This window comes from Hyla sarda, chromosome 7 (genome assembly GCF_029499605.1).
Source record: "Hyla sarda isolate aHylSar1 chromosome 7, aHylSar1.hap1, whole genome shotgun sequence".
NCBI classification, from domain to species: domain Eukaryota; kingdom Metazoa; phylum Chordata; class Amphibia; order Anura; family Hylidae; genus Hyla; species Hyla sarda.
In genome coordinates, this window is record NC_079195.1 from 87,589,468 (window position 1) to 87,607,683 (window position 18,216).

Here is an 18,216-nt window from a genome sequence, read left to right on the forward strand (position 1 = left end):
TTATGAAAATAACAAATTTGGGGTAACACCAGCATTTTAGTGTACTCCGGTGGAAAACTTCTTTTTTAAATCAACTGGTGCCAGAAAGTTGAAAAGATTTGTAAATGACTTCTATTAAAAAATCTTTACCCTTCCAGTACTTTTTAGCAGCTGTATGCTACAGAGGAAATTCTATACTTTTTGAATTTCTTTTTTGTCTTGTCCACAGTGCTCTCTGCTGACATCTGCTGCCTGTATCAGAAACTGTCCAGAGCAGGAGAAAATCCCCATTGCAAACCTATGCTGCTCTGGACAGTTCCTGACACGGGCAGCAGGTGTCAGGAGAGAGCACCAGTTGATTTTAAAAAAATGTTGTTACGTTCCTTGAGCGGTGTAGTTTCCCTAATAGTATGCCATGTGGGTTATTTTTTTTTTTTTGGGGTGTTCTGGCACTATGAAGGCTTTCTAAATGCAACATGCCCTCCAAAAACAGTTTCAGCAAAATTCTCTTTCCAAATACCAAGTTTTGCTCCTTCCCTTCTGAGCATTGTAGTTTGCCCGCAGAGCTTTTTATGTCCACATATGAGGTATTTCCATACTCAGTTTTAAATTTTTGGGGACATTTTCTCCTATTATCCCTTGTAAAAATGAAACATTTTGGGTAGCACCAACAGATTAGTGTGAAAAATCAAATTTTGCATTTTCACATCCAACTTCAACGCAAAGCCGTCAAACACCTGTGAGGTGTTAAGGCTCAGTTAAGGCTCACTATACCCCTTGTTACGTTCCTTGAGGGGTGTATTTTCCCAAATAGTGTGCCATATGGAGTTTTTTTTTTTAGCTGTACTTGCACCATGTGGGCTTCCTAAATGCAACATGCCCCCCAAAAACCATGACGGCAAAATTTGTTATCCAAAATCTCAAAAGTTTCTCCTTCCCTCCTGAGCCATGTTGTGTGCCCGCAGAGCACTTTACATCCACATATGAGATATTGCCATACTCGAGATAAATTGGGTTACAAATTTTGCGTGGATTTTTCTCCTTTTACCCCTTGTTAAAAAAAAATAACAAAATGGCATTACAAGAACATGTTAGTGTAAACATTTTTGGAAGTTTTCACCAAGAAATGATGCAAGTATCTATGAAAATTTACCATTAACATATAGTAGACTATGTCATGAAAAAACAATCTCGGAATCAGAATGATGAGTAAAAGCAACCCCGACGTTATTAATGCTTAAAGTGACAGTGGTCATATTTGCAAAAAAAAAATTCTCTCGTTCTTAGGGTCAAAATGTGTTCGGTCCCCAAGGGGTTAAAATACTTGCCAGACATATGCTAGCATCCTTTATATTGTCTAGGCAACTGTGTTCTGAAGACAAAAGAGAATATACATCACTATGTTAGCTATTCATACTTTGCTGTGGTGACAAAATACAGCCAGCCACTGTTTTATTTCTTTGTTGTTGTTGTTGCAATAAAGTTTAGTTGTCGAAATAAAAAAAGAGGGGGAAAAAAAAAACGCTCGTGGACTACATTTCCCGAGATGCTGCACCTGACGTCATCAACTAAAAGAAGGAGAAAAAACCCCCAACAAAGTAATAAGAAAGCCACGCCCTTCTTCGCCAGGCTCCGCCCACAGTGAATCAGGATACGCGCCGGGCAGTTATCGCAAGTGACTCGTTTCCTCCTCAGCAGAGAAGAGCCGCAGTGACAGCAGGCCGCGTCTCCCGAGCGCTCCCCTCCACAGCCCGGCGTCCTGTCTTAGCCTCCGCTCTCGTACTCAGCCGCTCCATGGCACTGAAGAGGATACAGAAAGTAAGTGAGACTGGGGGGGAAACAATGGAGGCCGCCTGCTGTGCTGCTCTGTCATCACCATCCATCTTTTCAGCCAGTATCGCTATGCTGTAGCGCCCTCCTGTGGCAGAGCACTCTGTGCACAGCTGGATGTCTCCTAGAGCTGGCTGGGGGGTGTGGATGTGTCTATAGGACTGGTGAACCCCCGCCCTTTATTCCTAGGCTGTCCTGGCACTAATGTGACGTAATCCGCAGTAACAATATCCCCACTGTGTGCCAGTCTATGGCCACTTCATACCAGGGCTGTGTGGTAGTGCCAGATATCTAGACCTGAGAGTGGGTAAGCATTCTCCATTACCCTAAGACAGTGATCCCTTCAAGCTGTGGTTCTCCAGCTGTTGCAAAACTACAACTTCCAGCATGCCCGTACATCCGAAGGCTAGTCTGGGTTCACTGGGAGTTGTAGTTTTGCAACAGTATAGAACCACAGCTTGGGGGGGGTCTCTGCCTTAAAGGAAAACTGCTATCCTGTTTACCCACACTAAACCCAATGCACTGGGTCAGTGTTTCCCAACCAGGGTGCCTCCAGCTGTTGCAAAACTACAACTCCCAGCATGCCCGTACATCCGAAGGCTAGTCTGGGTTCACTGGGAGTTGTAGTTTTGCAACAGGTATAGAACCAAATCTTGGGGGGGGGGGGGGGGGGGGGGGGGTCGGAAAACTGCTATCCTGTTTACCCACACAAAAACCAATGCACTGGGTCAGTGTTTCCCAACCAGGGTGCCTCCAGCTGTTGTAAAACTCCAACTCCCAGCATGCCCGGACAGCCTTCGGCTGTCCGGGCATGCTGGGAGTTGTAGTTTTGCAACAGCTAGAGGCACCCTGGTTGGGAAACTTGGTTCTAAGCCATGCTGGGGCAGGTTGGCACAGATTGGCAGTCTGGGAGTTGTAGTTCTGCAACAGCTGGAGGCACCCTGGTTGGGAAACATGGCATTGGGTTATAGTTTGGGTGAAGAGGATTCTGTTGAGGGGTCACTTACTATCATACGTACCGTTAGGTCTGAAGTTATGTCCTATCGAAGACCCTCTTCTATCTTCACTGCATTGCACGCTGGAGGCGGACCCCCGTTGGCTGTATTTGCATATTCATCGGCGCTGGTCATGTGAGCGCTCGGTCGGCGCATGCGCTCACGTGACGGGTACAATAAAGACAGTGCTGGTCCATGACTGTGTTCACTATCCCTGTACCGTGCGTAGTATCTGATAGAAATGTTATATACTGGTAGATAGAAATAATGAGTTTGTCTATTGGTAGATTGGCTGTGCGGGCATGCTGGGAGGTGTAGTTCTGCAACATGTGGAAGGAAACCATTGGAGACCATTGTCCTAAATGATATTACTAGGTAGTGGCTCCTGGTCTGATCATGCATTAAAGGGGTATTCCAGTGGGGAAAAAGAAACTTCATATGAACTGGCTCCAGAAAGTTATGCAGACTTGTAAATTACTTCTATTTAAAAAAAAAGAAATCTTAATCCTACCAGTACTTATCAGCTGCTGAAGTGGAGTTGTTCTTTTCAGCCTGACCACATTGCTCTCTGCTGACACCTCTGTCTGTCTCCGGAACTGTCCAGAGAAGGAGAGGTTTGATATGGGGATTTACTCCTGCTCTGGACAGTTCCTAAGACAGACAGAAGTGTCAGCAGAGAGCACTGTGGTCAGGCTGAAAAGAACAACTCAACTTCAGCAGCTGGTAAGTACTGGTAGGATTAAGATTTTTTTTAAATAAAGTAATTTACAAATCTGTATAACTTTCTGGAGCCAGTTCATATGAAGTTTCTTTTTTCCCACTGGAATACCCCTTTAATGCATGATCAGACCAGGAGCCACTACCTAGTAATATCATTTAGGACAATGGTCTCCAATGGTTTCCTTCCACATGTTGCAGAACTACACCTCCCAGCATGCCCGCACAGCCAATCTACCAATAGACAAACTAATTATTTCTATCTACCATTATATAACAGATACTCACGCACAGTACAGGGATAGTGAACACAGTCATTGACCAGCACTGTCTTTATTGTACCTGTAATGCAGTGTTTTCCAACCAGGGTGCCTCCAGCTGTTGCAAAACTACAACTCCCAGCATGCCCGGACAGCCTTCGGCTGTCCGGGCATGCTGGGAGTTGTAGTTTTGCAACAGCTGAAGTCACCCTGGTTGGAAAACACTGCTGTAATGTTACATCAAAGTTTTATCTCTGTAGTGTGACCTCAATGGATTTATTGTATCTATTATGTCCTATTACAGAGATAATAAACTGTAAAGTAACAGAATAAAAGAAAAGGGGATGAGGCACACAGTGATGTCACAGATGAGCGAACTGACAGTAAATTTGATTCGTCACGAACTTCTCGGCTTGGCAGTGGATGACTTATCCTGCATAAATTAGTTCAGCTTTCCGGTGCTCCGGTGGGCTGGAAAAGGTGGATACAGTCCTAGGAAAGAGTCTCCTAGGACTGTATCCACCTTTTCCAGCCCACGGGAGCACCTGAAAGCTGAACTAATTTATACAGGAAAAGCCATCAACTGCCGAGCCGAGAAGTTCGCGACGAATCAAATTTACTGTAAGTTCGCTCATCTCTAATCATATACACTGAGGAATTATGGGTTAGAACTGTTGTCCATTGTGATGTCATCCTGTGGCTATAATGTTGTTCCAATCGGGTGATGGAGAGATCACTTCCTCTAACCCCTTTGATGCTGTTGTTGTTTTCGACCCTAGCTCAGGATCAGTTTGGCTGGGTTCACACCACGTTTTTGCATTACAGTTCCCGTATCAGGTTTTTGATTAAAAAAAAACAAAAACAAACAAACGGATTCCTCAAAACCGGGCTAAACTGTATCAAAACCTGTGTACACATTTTAAACTGTATACGGTTTGAAAAATAATGTCCAGTTGTATCAGTTTTTTTTAAGAGAAAAAAGTCTAGGTTTTTCACTTTTTATTCCATTATGAATAAAGTTTTACTTGTTTGATTAAAAATTCCAAGAAAATAACTGTTCTAAGTAAAAAACCGAGCGGTGAAAACCGGATAGAACCATACGCACATACGGTTCTGTACTGTTCCCATTGACTCCCATGTAAAAAAAAAAAGTATACGTTTCAATACGGTTTTTCACCCGGACCAAAAACCGTGGTAGGCTGCGGTTTTAGGTACGGGGAAAAAAAAACTGACAAAACCATACAGGATGCAGAACGGACACAACTGGATGCATCTTTTGGCATACGGTTTTCAATGGAGAGTCAATGCATACGGTTTTCAATACTGTTCCGTACAGTTTTCAAATTGAAACATATACGGGAACGGTATGGAAAAACGTGGTGTGAATGCAGCCTAAATTGTATCAAAACATTTACAAATTTTAATCCGTATACAGTTTGAAAAATGATGTCCGGTTGCATCAGTTTTTTAAGAAAAAATCATATACGTTTTTAACTTTTTATTCCATTATGAATAAAGTTTTACTTGTTTGATTGAAATTCCAAGAAAAAAAAACTGCAAAGTCAAAAATCGTATTGTGAAAACCGTATGGAACCGTACACACATACGATTCCCATTGACTCCCATGTTGAAAAAGGAAAAAAAAAAAAGTATACGTTTTTTCACCCGGACCAAAAACAGTGGTAGGCTGCGGTTTTTGGTACGGGAAAAAAAAAATGACAAAGCCTTACATGATTCAAAATGGTTACAACCTGATGCATCTTTTGGAATACGGTTTTCAATGGAGAGTCAGTGCATACGGTTTTCAATGTGGTTCTGTACGGTTTTCAAATGGAAAAGGTATACGGGAAATGTATTACAAAAACGTGGTGTGAACCCAGCCTAATCTTATCACTACCATTACAGTTTGTACCCACTGGTGGTGATGTGACCTCTGCTTCTGATCCTTATGCTACACTGTTATGTCACAAAGTGTTAATAGTAGGGATCGACCGATATCGGTTTTTTAGGGCCGATACCGATAATCGGTGGAGGTTAGGGCCGATAGCCGATAACTTATACCGATATTCCGGTATAAGTTATCGGCTATTTAACCCCCGCGACACCGCTGCAGGTCATTGATTTAAAGCAGGCGCTTTAAATCAATGCACTGCATTGGCTTTTGTGGGGCCATAGGCTGCCGCCGCCACCCGCTTCTCTCCCCCTGCCTGTGCCTGTCAGGGTGGTCCGGGCCATCCATCCTTCCTGTAGTGTCCGGGGGCGTTCCAGGTGAAGGGTGAACCGATCCGGGCTGTCCTTCTTCTCCGGCGGTCATCTTCTCCACTCCGGGCAGGCTCCGGCCTAGTACGCTGTATAGACGCCGCTGCGCAGCGACGCACCTGACGTCACGGCGTACGGCGTCTATGCAGTGTACTAGGCCGGAGCCTGCCCGGAGTGGAGAAGATGACCGCCGGAGAAGTACAGCCCGGATCGGTTCACCCTTCACCTGGAACGCCCCCGGACACTACAGGAACGATGGATGGCCCGGACCACCCCCATTACGGGTAAGTTTAATTTTTTTATTGACTCGGAGGGTGGGGGAGGGGCCCGACCGGTATAGCGGTATGGGCAAAAATCCATACCGGTATACCGCCCAGCATCACGGTGGGGGGTGGCGGTCGCGGTGTGGGGGGCGGGGCATTATCGGCTTATCGGCAAGGTAATTGCAGGTACCGATAATGCCCAAAATCGTGATTATCGGCCGATAATATCGGCCATACCAATAATCGGTCGATCCCTAGTTAATAGGGTTCCACCTATGATGTCATGTTACATAGTAGGGTGGGAAGAGGTTAATAGTGCTGTCTAAAATACAGGTGTGTAAATGGTTAGCATTTCAAGCATCATAAGTTTTGTTGTCCCCCCCCCCCCCCCCCCCCCCCCCTAAAATAAAAAGAAATAAATAAATTTTCATCCATTGAGAGATATTTTACACAGATAAACCACATGCACAGGGTGAGGCTCGAGTTACACAGTAACTGCATCCAGGTATTTATAGTAATCCTTGTATTTATTTATGTGCCGGGGAAAACGGAGGGGCTGTAATTCCTAAAGGGTTAAAGGGCTACTCCGGTGGAAAACTTTATGTTCTGGAAGGATTAAGATTTTTTAATAGAAGTAATTTACAAATCTGTTTAACTTTCTGGCATCAGTTGATTTAAAGAAAAAAAGTTTTCTTCTGGAGTACCCCTTTAATGTCTTCTGTTTGGTAACCCTCTGAATTAAAGGGGTAGTCCAGTGGTGAAAAACTTATCCCCTATCCTAAAGATAGGGGATAAGTTTGAGATCGCGGGGGTCCGACTGCTGGGACCCCTGCGATCTTTCTGTACGGGGGCCAGGCTCTCCGGCCAGATAAAGAAGCGGCGTCCGACACGCCCCCTCAATGCATCTCTATGGCAGAGCCGGAGATTGCCGAAGGCAGCGCTTCAGCTCTGCCATAGAGTTGTATTGAGGGGGCGTGTCGGCCGCCGCTTCGTGCGGAGGTCGACACACCCCCTTCCCGCGGGCTATCGGGGCTCCGTACAGGAGATCGTGGGGGGCCCCAGCGGTGGGACCCCCCGCGATCTGCAACTTATCCCCTATCCTTAGGATAGGGGATAAGTTGTTCACCACTGGGTTCACCACTGGACTACTCCTTTAAAGCTTACATCTGCGCTTCTAGCCACATACTGATGGCTTTGTTTCAGATCCATTGTGGTGATGTACAGAGGTGAAATTCTGATAGTATAAATACTTCAGGACCCAACTATAACTTATACGTCTATCCCATATGCTGTATTGTAAAATATTGCCCCAGTTCCCTGTTGTGCCCCTCTCTGGAAACTCCCCACCCCAAGTCACATGATGATAAGGTGTAGAATTGTGCATCTTGGACTATTGTATGGCCGGGTAGGTGATGCGGGACACTGGTATGAGTGACACATTGGTCATTCCTTTCTGATATTAGGCCCCATTGAAGTCTTATTTCAGCCCTACAATACATGCTAAACGTGTCCATGGGGGTGACTCTATTCTAAGGCTGGGTTCACACCACGTTTTGCAATACAGTTCCTGTATACGTTTTCAATGTGAAAACCGTATGGAACCATATTGAAAACCGTATGCCAAAAGATGCATCAGGCTGTGTCAGTTTTGCATCTTGTACAGTTTTGTCCATTTTTTTTTCCCCATACCCAAAACCATAGCCTACCACTGTTTTTGGTTTGGGTGAAAAACCGTATTGAAACCATATATATTTTTTTAACATGGGAGTCAATGGGAACCATTCAGAACAGTATGTGCATGCGATTCCATCTGGTTTGCACCGTGCGTTTTTTTTTTTTTTTTACTTTGCACATGTGCAGTGCACATTGAAAGTTCATTTTTTTCTTCTTTCTTTCTTTTCTTGGAATTTCAATCAAACAAGTGAAACTTTATTCATAATGGAGTGAAAAGTTAACAACATATTTATTTATTTTTTTTCCCCTTAAAAAACTGATGTAACCGGACATTATTTTTCAAACCGTATACAGGTTAAAATTTGTACACCCGTTTTGATACAGTTTAGTCCGGTTTTGAGGAATCCGTTTTTTATCAAAAACCTGATACGGGAACTGTATTGCAAAAACGTGGTGTGAACCCAGCCTTGCCTGGAGGCAGAGTGTGTCCTTGTAGCCTTCATCTGGTCTGTATACATGATTATATTGCAAAAAATAAACCACAGAATAGTGCCGTAAACTCTTCAATACCTCGGGATCATTTTCAATAAATTGATTATAGTATTGGTGATAAAGACCAAAGCATGGCATCTGTCATATATCTGTTTAACAGATGCCCTGTGATGACACTGTGCTTTATAGACAATATCGCTGGAGCTTCCTTAGGCAGTAAGGAACCTTCAGAGCAGTGTTACCGCTGACGGCCAATAACACACATTGTACATTACTAATTCTGTGAATGGAGGACAGGACTCACTAGCTTCCCTGGGGAATCTCTGATGATGTAATTGTCCATATATGGACACTATATAAATATCCCATATATGGACCGTTACATCATCAGCATTTCCTTAGAGTTCCCTAATGGAAGCGTGACATATCCCTCTGCCTGCCTGTAAAGTGGGACACGTTGCAGCATTACATCAGAAGGTACATTTCCACATATGCAATGTTATAGGGTTTCTGGTACTTATTTGTATTTTTCTGGCATTTTCACATAGGCCTCTCTTTAAAATAAATGCTGCTTATGTGTAGCTAATAATATTCTCCAGTCTTATGACTAGTTATACACAAAAGAATGGGGGGGGGGGGAATCAACCAATCCGATGAATTCTGTGGAATGCAACCAAGTGTTTCTAAACGGAATAATTAAAGGGGTACGGTGGCGTTCTCTGGCCGGGGCATAATCGGCAAGGTAATTGCCGATACAGATAACCTCCAAAATCGTGAGTATCGGCCAATAATATTGGCCAAACCGATAATCGGCCGATCCCTATTTAAAAGGGGTACTCTGCTGTTCAGCGTTTGGAACAAACAGTTCCGAACGCTGGAGCCGGCGCCCACTCGTGATGTCACGCCCCACCCTATGACATCATGAGCTCCTGGCGCTGTCTCCAGCGTTCGTAACGGTTTGTTCCAAATGCTGAACAGCAGAGTACCCCTTTTAAATAGGGATCGGCCGATTATCGGTTTGGCCAATATTATTGGCCGATACTCACGATTTTGGAGGTTATCTGTATCGGCAATTACCTTGCCGATTATGCCCCGGCCAGAGAACGCCACCGTCGCTGCCCCATTGCCTCCCCCATCCCTGGTTTTATAATTACCTGTTCCTGGGGTCCGTGCTATGTCTGGCTCCTGTGCTATTGCTGTGCACTGCACAATGACTAGTGACGTCCGCAACACAGTGTCAGTGCGCACAGTGACAGTTCAGGACGCCGCCGAAGCCAGATATAGCGCGGACCCCGGGAACAGGTAATTATAAAACCGGGGATGGGGGAGGCAATGGGGCAGCGGCGGTGGTTGGACTCAGGAGGACCCCAGGACAGGCAGGGGGAGAGAAGCAGGCGGTGGTCTCTGGCCAGAGGATAGGCAGGGGGGGGGGCAGCAGCGGTGGTGGTTGGACTCAGGAGGACCCCAGGACAGGCAGGGGGAGAGAAGTGGGTGGCGGCCGTCTCTGGCCCCGCAAAAGCTGCTGCAGTTCATTGATTTAAAGCGCCCGGGGAGAAATGGCCAATAACTTATACCGGAATATCTGTATAAGTTATCGGCTATCGGCTTGAAAGTTCACAGATTATCGGTATCGGCCCTAAAAAATCAATATCGGTCGATTCCTACTTTTTAAATGTAGAGAAGCAAAGAACACTAATACAGTGCAAACCCAAATAGAGATCCAAAACGAATCAAAGTACTTAAAAATCTCAAATGAGTGTAGTGCAAACAGAGGGGGCAAGACGCTCTCCCTCCAAGGACACGTGCAGAAAAACAATGGGGCAGAGTTATCAAAACCTGTGTTGAGGAAGAATGGTGCGGTTGCCTATAGCAACCAATCCGATTTTAAAAATGAAAAAAAGCAAAGGCCTCTGAAAAATAAGAAAACTCTGTTGCAGTTACCTATAGCAACCATTCCCTGTAGTATTGTATACTGCAGTGCTCTCCAACCTGCAGACCTCCAGATGTTGCAAAACTACAATTCCCAGCATGCCGGGCATGCTGGGAGTTGTAGTTTTGCAACATCTGGAGGGCCACAGTTTGAAGACGGCTGATCTAGGCCCGTGGTCTCCAACCTGCGCACCTCCAGATGTTGCAAAACTACAATTCCCAGCATGCCCGGACAGCCAACGGCTGTCCGGGCATGCTGGGAGTTGTAGTTTTGCAACATCTGGAGGTCCGCAGGTTGGAGACCACTGGTATACTGCATAGTTTCCTCAAGTCTTTATTGCTGACTTCTGTTATATACTCTCGCTCCAATGACTTGGTGTGATTCACTGGGGTGAGTAACCCCTGACTGGCCAGGAATCTGCTCTGATTCATCCATCTATAGATTTGCAGGCAGTGATTGTAAATCATTACAGTCGCGGATAGAGACGCCAGTTTCCTGGTTGAAGGACTTTTGGAAATTTATTAAACAGCTTGTGAGTCAATGAGCCATGAGGAACGTACTTGAGCTAGAGGCAGGTGAGGCCTCTGGAAACTTCTCTAGTGTGAAAGCACCAGGTATCATAGTTTACATAAGTACAGAATAGACTATGAAGAAAAAGCTCAGGTAGTGAGCAGCAGCTGACTATACGTAGAGAACAAAAGCAGCCTCTGTCTAGGGGCCCGTGTACACAAGCGGATAATGGATCCTTGTTGCAAAGTGCCATAGACTACTTTCGGGGTATACTAGATCAGTGTTTGACTCTGCATTTTTAGAGGCACATGTAAGAAAAAAACATCATGGCATGACCCATGCATCCTGAAATATGAAGGTATTATCCCTGAGAAGCTTTTCTGATGACGCTTAGGCACACAGAGCATCCATGGCTGTGTATGTGTATATAGGCCCCAATGTAAGAATCCAGCTTGGGCCACGTTCACATCACAATTTGACGGCAAGTTCCATGTGTACATTGACACTTTGTTAAATTAGGATCTCCACATATACTTGAATGTACAGCTAGTGTCCTTTTCCAAGCGAATACATGTGTGGGATTAGACCTTAAAGGAGTACTCCAACATCAAGTGGAAATTTTTTTTTTTATAATTCTGCAGAAGCATATAGCATTCCTGACCTGACTGCCCCAATTCTGAAGTAACCACAGAAATCCACTTGTTTTGTGCATCTGTAGTCCTTTGCCCTACCATGTCAGAAATGTAACCTCCTGGTTGAGCAGTTGCTCAATATTACAATTCCCAGAATGCATTGCGTTCCTCATCTCTTTATCACAACCTACTCCCCTTCCACTCCTGACAGTTTCCCACTCAGAGCTGCTGTAGAACATTGCTGTACAGAACATAAGTCTACAGAACCTACTGTTTTTTATTTATTCCCTGTCTGCTCCTCTGCATGTGATGTTGCTCAGCCAAAGGCAGCATGCTGTGAACACACTCCATTCTTCTGTAAATGTCCCATAAAGATATATTTGTGTAAGTGTATATGATGGGGAGAGGTGATGTAGGTTGTAGGGGCTGGAAGTGCCCTTAAAGTGCCACAGACCACACTTTTCTTTATATAACAATGCCCATTCTACAGTATTAAAAAAAAAAAAAAAAAAAAAAAAAAAGTCTACTCACCTTCAGCACTTCTGCAGTACCTCTGGTGTCCTCCTCCAGTCTCCAATTTTGATTCCCCCCCCCCTCCTGAGCTGCAGTGTGACCCTAGAGCCCAGAGTGACGTTGAGGCCCAGTGTATCATACTGCCACTGAGCCAATTACTAGCTGAGACGGACATCACTACAGCCAGTGATTGGCTGAGCAGCAGTATGATACTCTGGATGTCAGGGTCCAGAGTGTCATACTGCTGCTCAGTTGTTATAAGAAAGGGGACAGCACCTGAAGGGTTGACAGGAAAGAGAGGGGACAACACCTGAAGGAAGGGTTAACAGGAGAGAAATAGAGGGGAGAGCACCTTAAGGGATAACCTATAAGCGGGACCTATGAGCTGCAGGGGAGAAGGAGCAGTTTATAGACATTGGCCATCCTCCCTGTACCAGGACACAAGGGAGCTTCTGGCAGGTGTCTGTAGAGAAGGCTTCTTGTGACTCACTGATGACACTGGGTCCTGCTTCCAGACCGCCCTCCATGCCGTGGTCTTAGTGCTACAGGTAGGCCGCACATGCCACAGAGCAGAAGTGTCTATTAGTTGCTAGGTAATTCCCCCAGTGACAGAGGCCATGCCCCAAACTACTCACCAATCAATAATGGAAATCGTTGCCAACAATTTTACTTATGGATAGGGATGCACCAAAGGGGAAATTTTGGGACAAAACCAAAAATTTAGGCTGTGCTTGGCCAAAAAACGGAAACTGAAAATTCATTGCCCCGCACCCTTTTCTTAAAATGTAGTTTTTGTTAGATTTTATTACTTTTTTTGGGGGATGTGAGGTGTCCAAAATCAGCAATTTTTGCATTTAAAGGAAAACGGTCAGCAAGTTCACACACACTAAACCAAAACACAGGGTTATAGTGTGGGTGAACAGGAGTTCATACAGGGGTCACTTACTTTTCATTAGCTGTCGAGTTATGCCCCTGTAAAGTTCCTTTCTTCAGTATATGATTGGCGCTTTCAAGGCAGGACCCCTGTCTGCCATCTTCTTCGGCCTCCGTCACTGAAGTTTCTGTGCCCCCCCCCCCCCCCCCGTTATTTGAATATTCGTTATCTTTAACTTCACGTCCTAGTGACGTGGAGTCACATATCCCCTTAGCCCAGTGCTCTGTTTGCAGAGCGCATGCACATAAAGATTTTTCCCAGCTCACATGTCCTGATGACATGAGAGCTCTGCGTACTGCTCTAGCTTTGCGCAGTGCCTCTGCGCATGCGCCGGTCCCTCGCTACACCAGGAAGTCGGGAGTAGCGAAGCTTCAGTATCAACGTACACACAGCATCATGCGCTCAAGGGATATGCTACTCCACGTCACTAGGACTTGAAGTTGAAGATAATTAATATTCAAACAACGGGGGGCGGGCATAGAAACTTCAGTGCAGGAGACTGAAGCAGACGGCCGGCGGGAGTCCCGCCTTCAAAGCGCTAGTCCTAAACTGAAGAAAGGAACTTTACAGGGGCATAACTCGGCGGCTGATGGACCAAAAAAAGTAAGTGACCCCTGTTTGAACTCCTTTCCACTGGGAACTTGCTGACAGTTTACGCCATTCACACGCACGATCAGAAACAAAATAATCTAATAATTGGGACAATTCCGCACGTGGCGATACCAAATATATATTTTTTAATATTTTGGATATGGGAAAATCGGAAAAGGAGGGTGATTTAAACTTTTATTAGTCCCCTTAAGGGACTTTTAACAGGGGAAATAATTAGACTCCTCATACAGATCAATGGAGTTCCATAGAACCCCATTGATCTGTGTGCTCTGTGATCATTTGGTTGAGCCTGCTTAGCCAGGCTCAATCAAGTGAAGATCCACAGACCTCAATGATGCAGAGGTAAGCCCTCTGGCTACCTCCACAGGGGATTGCTCCCCCTGCAACCGCGCTGCATGGGGGGACGATCCACCCCACTGAACCACCAGGGAGTGTTTAAAGCACCCTTTAGATGCCACTGTCAGCTTTGACAGCGGCAATCTAAAGGGTTAATAGCCGCCCGTGCCGCATGTCGGCTATTAGCTGCGGCCCCCTGCTACAAGAATCAGCAGGGGGCCGGCGGTTATGGTGCGGGCTCAAGTCAGGAGCCTGCGCCATACACTGTGGCAACCAGTCAAATGACGGACAGCGGAACAATCTCTGATATCCCTCATTACAGGCAGATGGCAGCTGCTGATAGCAGCAGCATCTCCCTGTTATGACGCGGACCCGTCCAGCAGCCCGCGTCACGTCCTCACCCGGTCCATTATGTATATGTATGTTATGGGTCGGGAAAGGGTAATGTCATGCCCGCCGAAATTATCGGTTGAAAATTCACCCGCCGAAAGGGGCATTTTCGTCTGATAGTTTTCGGTGGCCGAATTTCGGTGCATCCCTACTTATGGATTTTTAAGGGATTATATCAATTAATTGGTGTAACCCTACCTTGAATTAAGGTCTAGTGGAAACCAGGGGTGCTATCTGCCTAACTGTCTGTCTTGTGACTATTATTATTGCCCATGACCCCCTTATTCTTAAGGCTGTTAGAGGAGTTCCATCTGTTGGGTCACTACCAATCACATCTTTACAATGTTTGATACACAAGCCATGACAGGTCATTGTGGCAGAACCTTAGAGGCCTTTACACTGAAGCTTGAGTTTAGACATGCTTTTGGATATCTGGGAATTGCATTATAAGCAATTTCCTAATAATCCTAGTACTCACTTTGTCATTGTGCTCCTGTGCCTTGATCCTTCACCATGCATCACTGTAAGTAATACCAGGGGATAGTAATGCAAACGGGTAACATGAGAAGCACGGCCCACAGTTATCTGCTCATACACTTGCTTGGGAGAGAACACTTTGAGGACGTTACTACATAAAGAAAATGGAATTTCACAGCAGAATTGATGCTAAGATGTATTTACTATGGAGGCATGGCATGGGGAATTTGATGGCTGGTAGGGGAATTCCTTTTAATATGTCAGGGAATTTCTCAGAATGCTTTTCCCAGACCAGTCACTTTTTATATCCCATCTGAGACTCTTCTATGAAGAATGACTTTTTATACACACTCTGGTTACATCTGGGATAATCATAGATGGACTAGAATATGTTTCCTTAATCTGAGACGGGGTGTAACCAATACATAGAGGCCTAGACTGGAGGGCTTACATCTGGGCACACAGCCCACTTCTACAGTCCAGATGATAGATGCTCATTCACTTGGAACAAGTTGTGTTGGCAGCCAAAATAATAATCAGGTTTACTTGTTTTCATATGTGGACAATGGTTCAGGGTGTGGAGAAAATATATCCTTGGATTTGTTTTGTAGTCTTAGAAGTTTAGCTAAGAAATCTTTGGCCTCAAATATTTTGCCATTCGCCCACATTTTGCTTCTATTCTGGACACCACTGTATGAATGCTAAGGGTTTTGTTCACACATGGGTCATCTATCCCCTTTTTTTTTTTATTCCTAGAACTCTCTTTAAATGTGTACTGTATTCATTACCCCACAGAGACCCCACAGAGCCGTTTAGCTGTGTGGGCAGTACGTTTTTAGATTGGCTTTTCAGCTTTGGACATTTCCATTCATTGCCAGAAAGCTGAGATCTTAAAATTATTTAGAAATAGAAGCATGATATGATTAAAGGGGTACACCGCTGAAAAACATTTAAATCAACTGATGACAGAAAGTCAAACGGATTTGTAAATTACTTCTATTAAAAAATCCTAATCCTTCTAGTACTTATCAGCTGCTGTATGCTCCGCAGGAAGTTCTTATCTTTTTGAATTTTCTTTCTGTCTGACCACAGTGCTCTCTACTGACACCTCTGACCACTTTAGGAACTGTCCAGAGTAGGAGCAAATCCCCATACATAGCAAACCTATCCTGTTCTGGACAGTTCCTGACATGGACAGAGGTGTCAGCAGAGAGCACTGTGGTCAGATAGAAAAGAAATTCAAAAAGAAAAGAACTTCCTGTGGAGCATACAGAAGCTTAGAAGTACTAGAAGGATTAAGATTTTTTTTAATAGAAGTAATATACAAATCTGTGTTAAAGGGTTATTCCTCTTCCCCAGCGTCCGGAACATTGAGTTCTGAACGCTGTGTGCGGGCTTCCGCGTTCACGCCCGCCCCCTCGTTACGTCACTGCCTGCCCCCTCAATGAAAGTTTATGGGAAGGGGGCGCGGCGGCCGTCACGCCCCCTCCCATAGACTTGAATATTGGAGTGTGACGTCTCGAGGGGGCAGGCGTGAACACGGAAGCCCGCACACAGTATTCAGAACTCAATGTTCTGGACTCTGGGGAGCGGAGTAACCCTTTAACTTTCCGTCATCAGTTGATTTAAAAAAAATTAAAAAACATTTCCGAGTGGAGTACCCCTTTAAGTATTCACCTATATGACTTTTCCAGTGAATCAGAGCAAATCTGCCTTGGCCTGACCTGTCCCAAAGACTGTCTAGACCAGTGTTTCCCAACCAGGGTGCCTCCAGCTGTGGTCAAACTACAACTCCCAGCATGCCCGGACAGCCTTTGGCTGTCCGGGCATGCTGGGAGCTGTAGTTTGGCCACAGCTGGAGGCACCCTGGTTGGGAAATGCTGATCTAGACTTAAAAAGTTTGCAGCCGATACAATATAAACATAACAATCTGTAACACTTCTTTGTTCGGCTTTCCATGTCCTGCTGTTAGTGTCTACAGCAGTATGCCAGCTAGAGTGGATAGATACAGAAGGAACTGTACAGAAATAGAACAAAGGCTTACAAACAAAAAAAGGACAATAGACAATTGTAAACTTCATGTCCTTTTACCAGTGTTAATGGGGACATGCTTACAAACGGAGATGTACTGCACAAATATAAAAGATGGGTCGGATCGTTCTCTTGATCATCAGTCCCTGTACATGGGCCCTAAGAGCAGCAGCTGGTAGACCGCCGAGTCTGACTTGGCAGGATATGTATGTAGCACCACGTTTTGTACATACGGGTGCCGGATGCAGCAGGAGGAGGGGCAAACCGGGCGCTCCCGTACCCCAGCCGAATCAGCCCGGGACTCCATTTACTTTAATGAGCTGACCGGAGTCAAACGGTGACTCCGGTCTGCTCAGTTTTGACTCGTATGCGGTTTTGGACCGGACCTAAAACCGTAGTATACGGAAGAGGTAGGTACATGACAACTGAGCTGTGCCACTTGCTGTAGGGTTTGCATCGGGCATGTGATGTTTGCATTTCATTGTTTATATACTAGATGTCTTATCTTCAAATTAAATATTTTCCAAATACAGCTATGAACATAAACTGGTTAAGTAACATTTTTCCCTTGGCTATGAAGAATAGACTGCGCTCACTCAGAGCTTTGTAAAGGGAGCGGTCAGTGTATTAGCTATATTATAGGAAATTATTGGGAAAGGACAAATCCCAGTAGCTGGTGTGCCAAGAAATGTTCTGCTGGTTCCTTACTTTTTTTTTTATTTAGCTTTTTCTATTCCTAGCCATGTCTTATTTCTTTATTTGGCTACTGTTAAAAAAAAAAAAAAAAAAAAAATAGCCAGACGGCGTTTCAAGTTGTCTGACTGGTCTCTGAAGTCCTCACCAAGATATCATGCAATGTTGTGTATAGTTTGTTTATTAGTTAGGTTAATACTTACAATGTACAATAATACGTAATAGAAAAACGACTGGGTCAGGGCTGGGACCGTGTCTTTTTTATAGGCTCCTCTACACATCATGGTGTAAGATAAAAAATGTTGGTAAAAATCAGGGTACATTTGTGGCCCAGTAGAAAATGGATCCAGATGGGTTAGTTTGGGAAGTTTAGGATCTACAAGGGTAGGAGTAGGCTGGTGAAGAGATGGAAGGTTCATACAGTAAGTATACTTTTATGGAGAACTGCTTTGGAACTACACATAGGGTAGGGAGATGACTCTATGTAGACATTATAAAGCAATAACAGTAATACATACTCCTTATTCTAGGGCAGTGACCTCCAACCTATGGCTCTCACACTGTTGCAAAACTACGACTCCTAGTTTTGAAGATGTTGACACAGTTTGAAGACCACGGGGTGACAGTCAATTGTCTTTTGTTAAAAAGTTAGAAGGTAAAGGAGTTGCCTGGTTATGAATCCTATTTTC

The 18,216-nt window shown here is 44.8% G+C and overlaps 1 protein-coding gene across 2 annotated transcripts in view; it reads left to right on the forward strand.

Annotated features, from left to right (window-relative positions):
* The first annotated feature begins 1,462 nt into the window (after window positions 1-1,462).
* The window catches only part of UBE2D1 (ubiquitin conjugating enzyme E2 D1), a 33,655-nt gene continuing 16,901 nt past the window's right edge, over window positions 1,463-18,216 (forward strand). Inside the window, exon 1 of one of the 2 annotated variants that reach the window (XM_056529954.1) lies at window positions 1,463-1,797. In XM_056529954.1, coding sequence (XP_056385929.1) covers window positions 1,774-1,797 — 24 coding nt within the window. In that variant the 5' untranslated portion in view covers window positions 1,463-1,773. Of the gene's footprint in view, window positions 1,798-2,080; window positions 2,117-18,216 lie in introns of those variants that run through there. The other variant, XM_056529955.1, reaches the window with a different exon arrangement.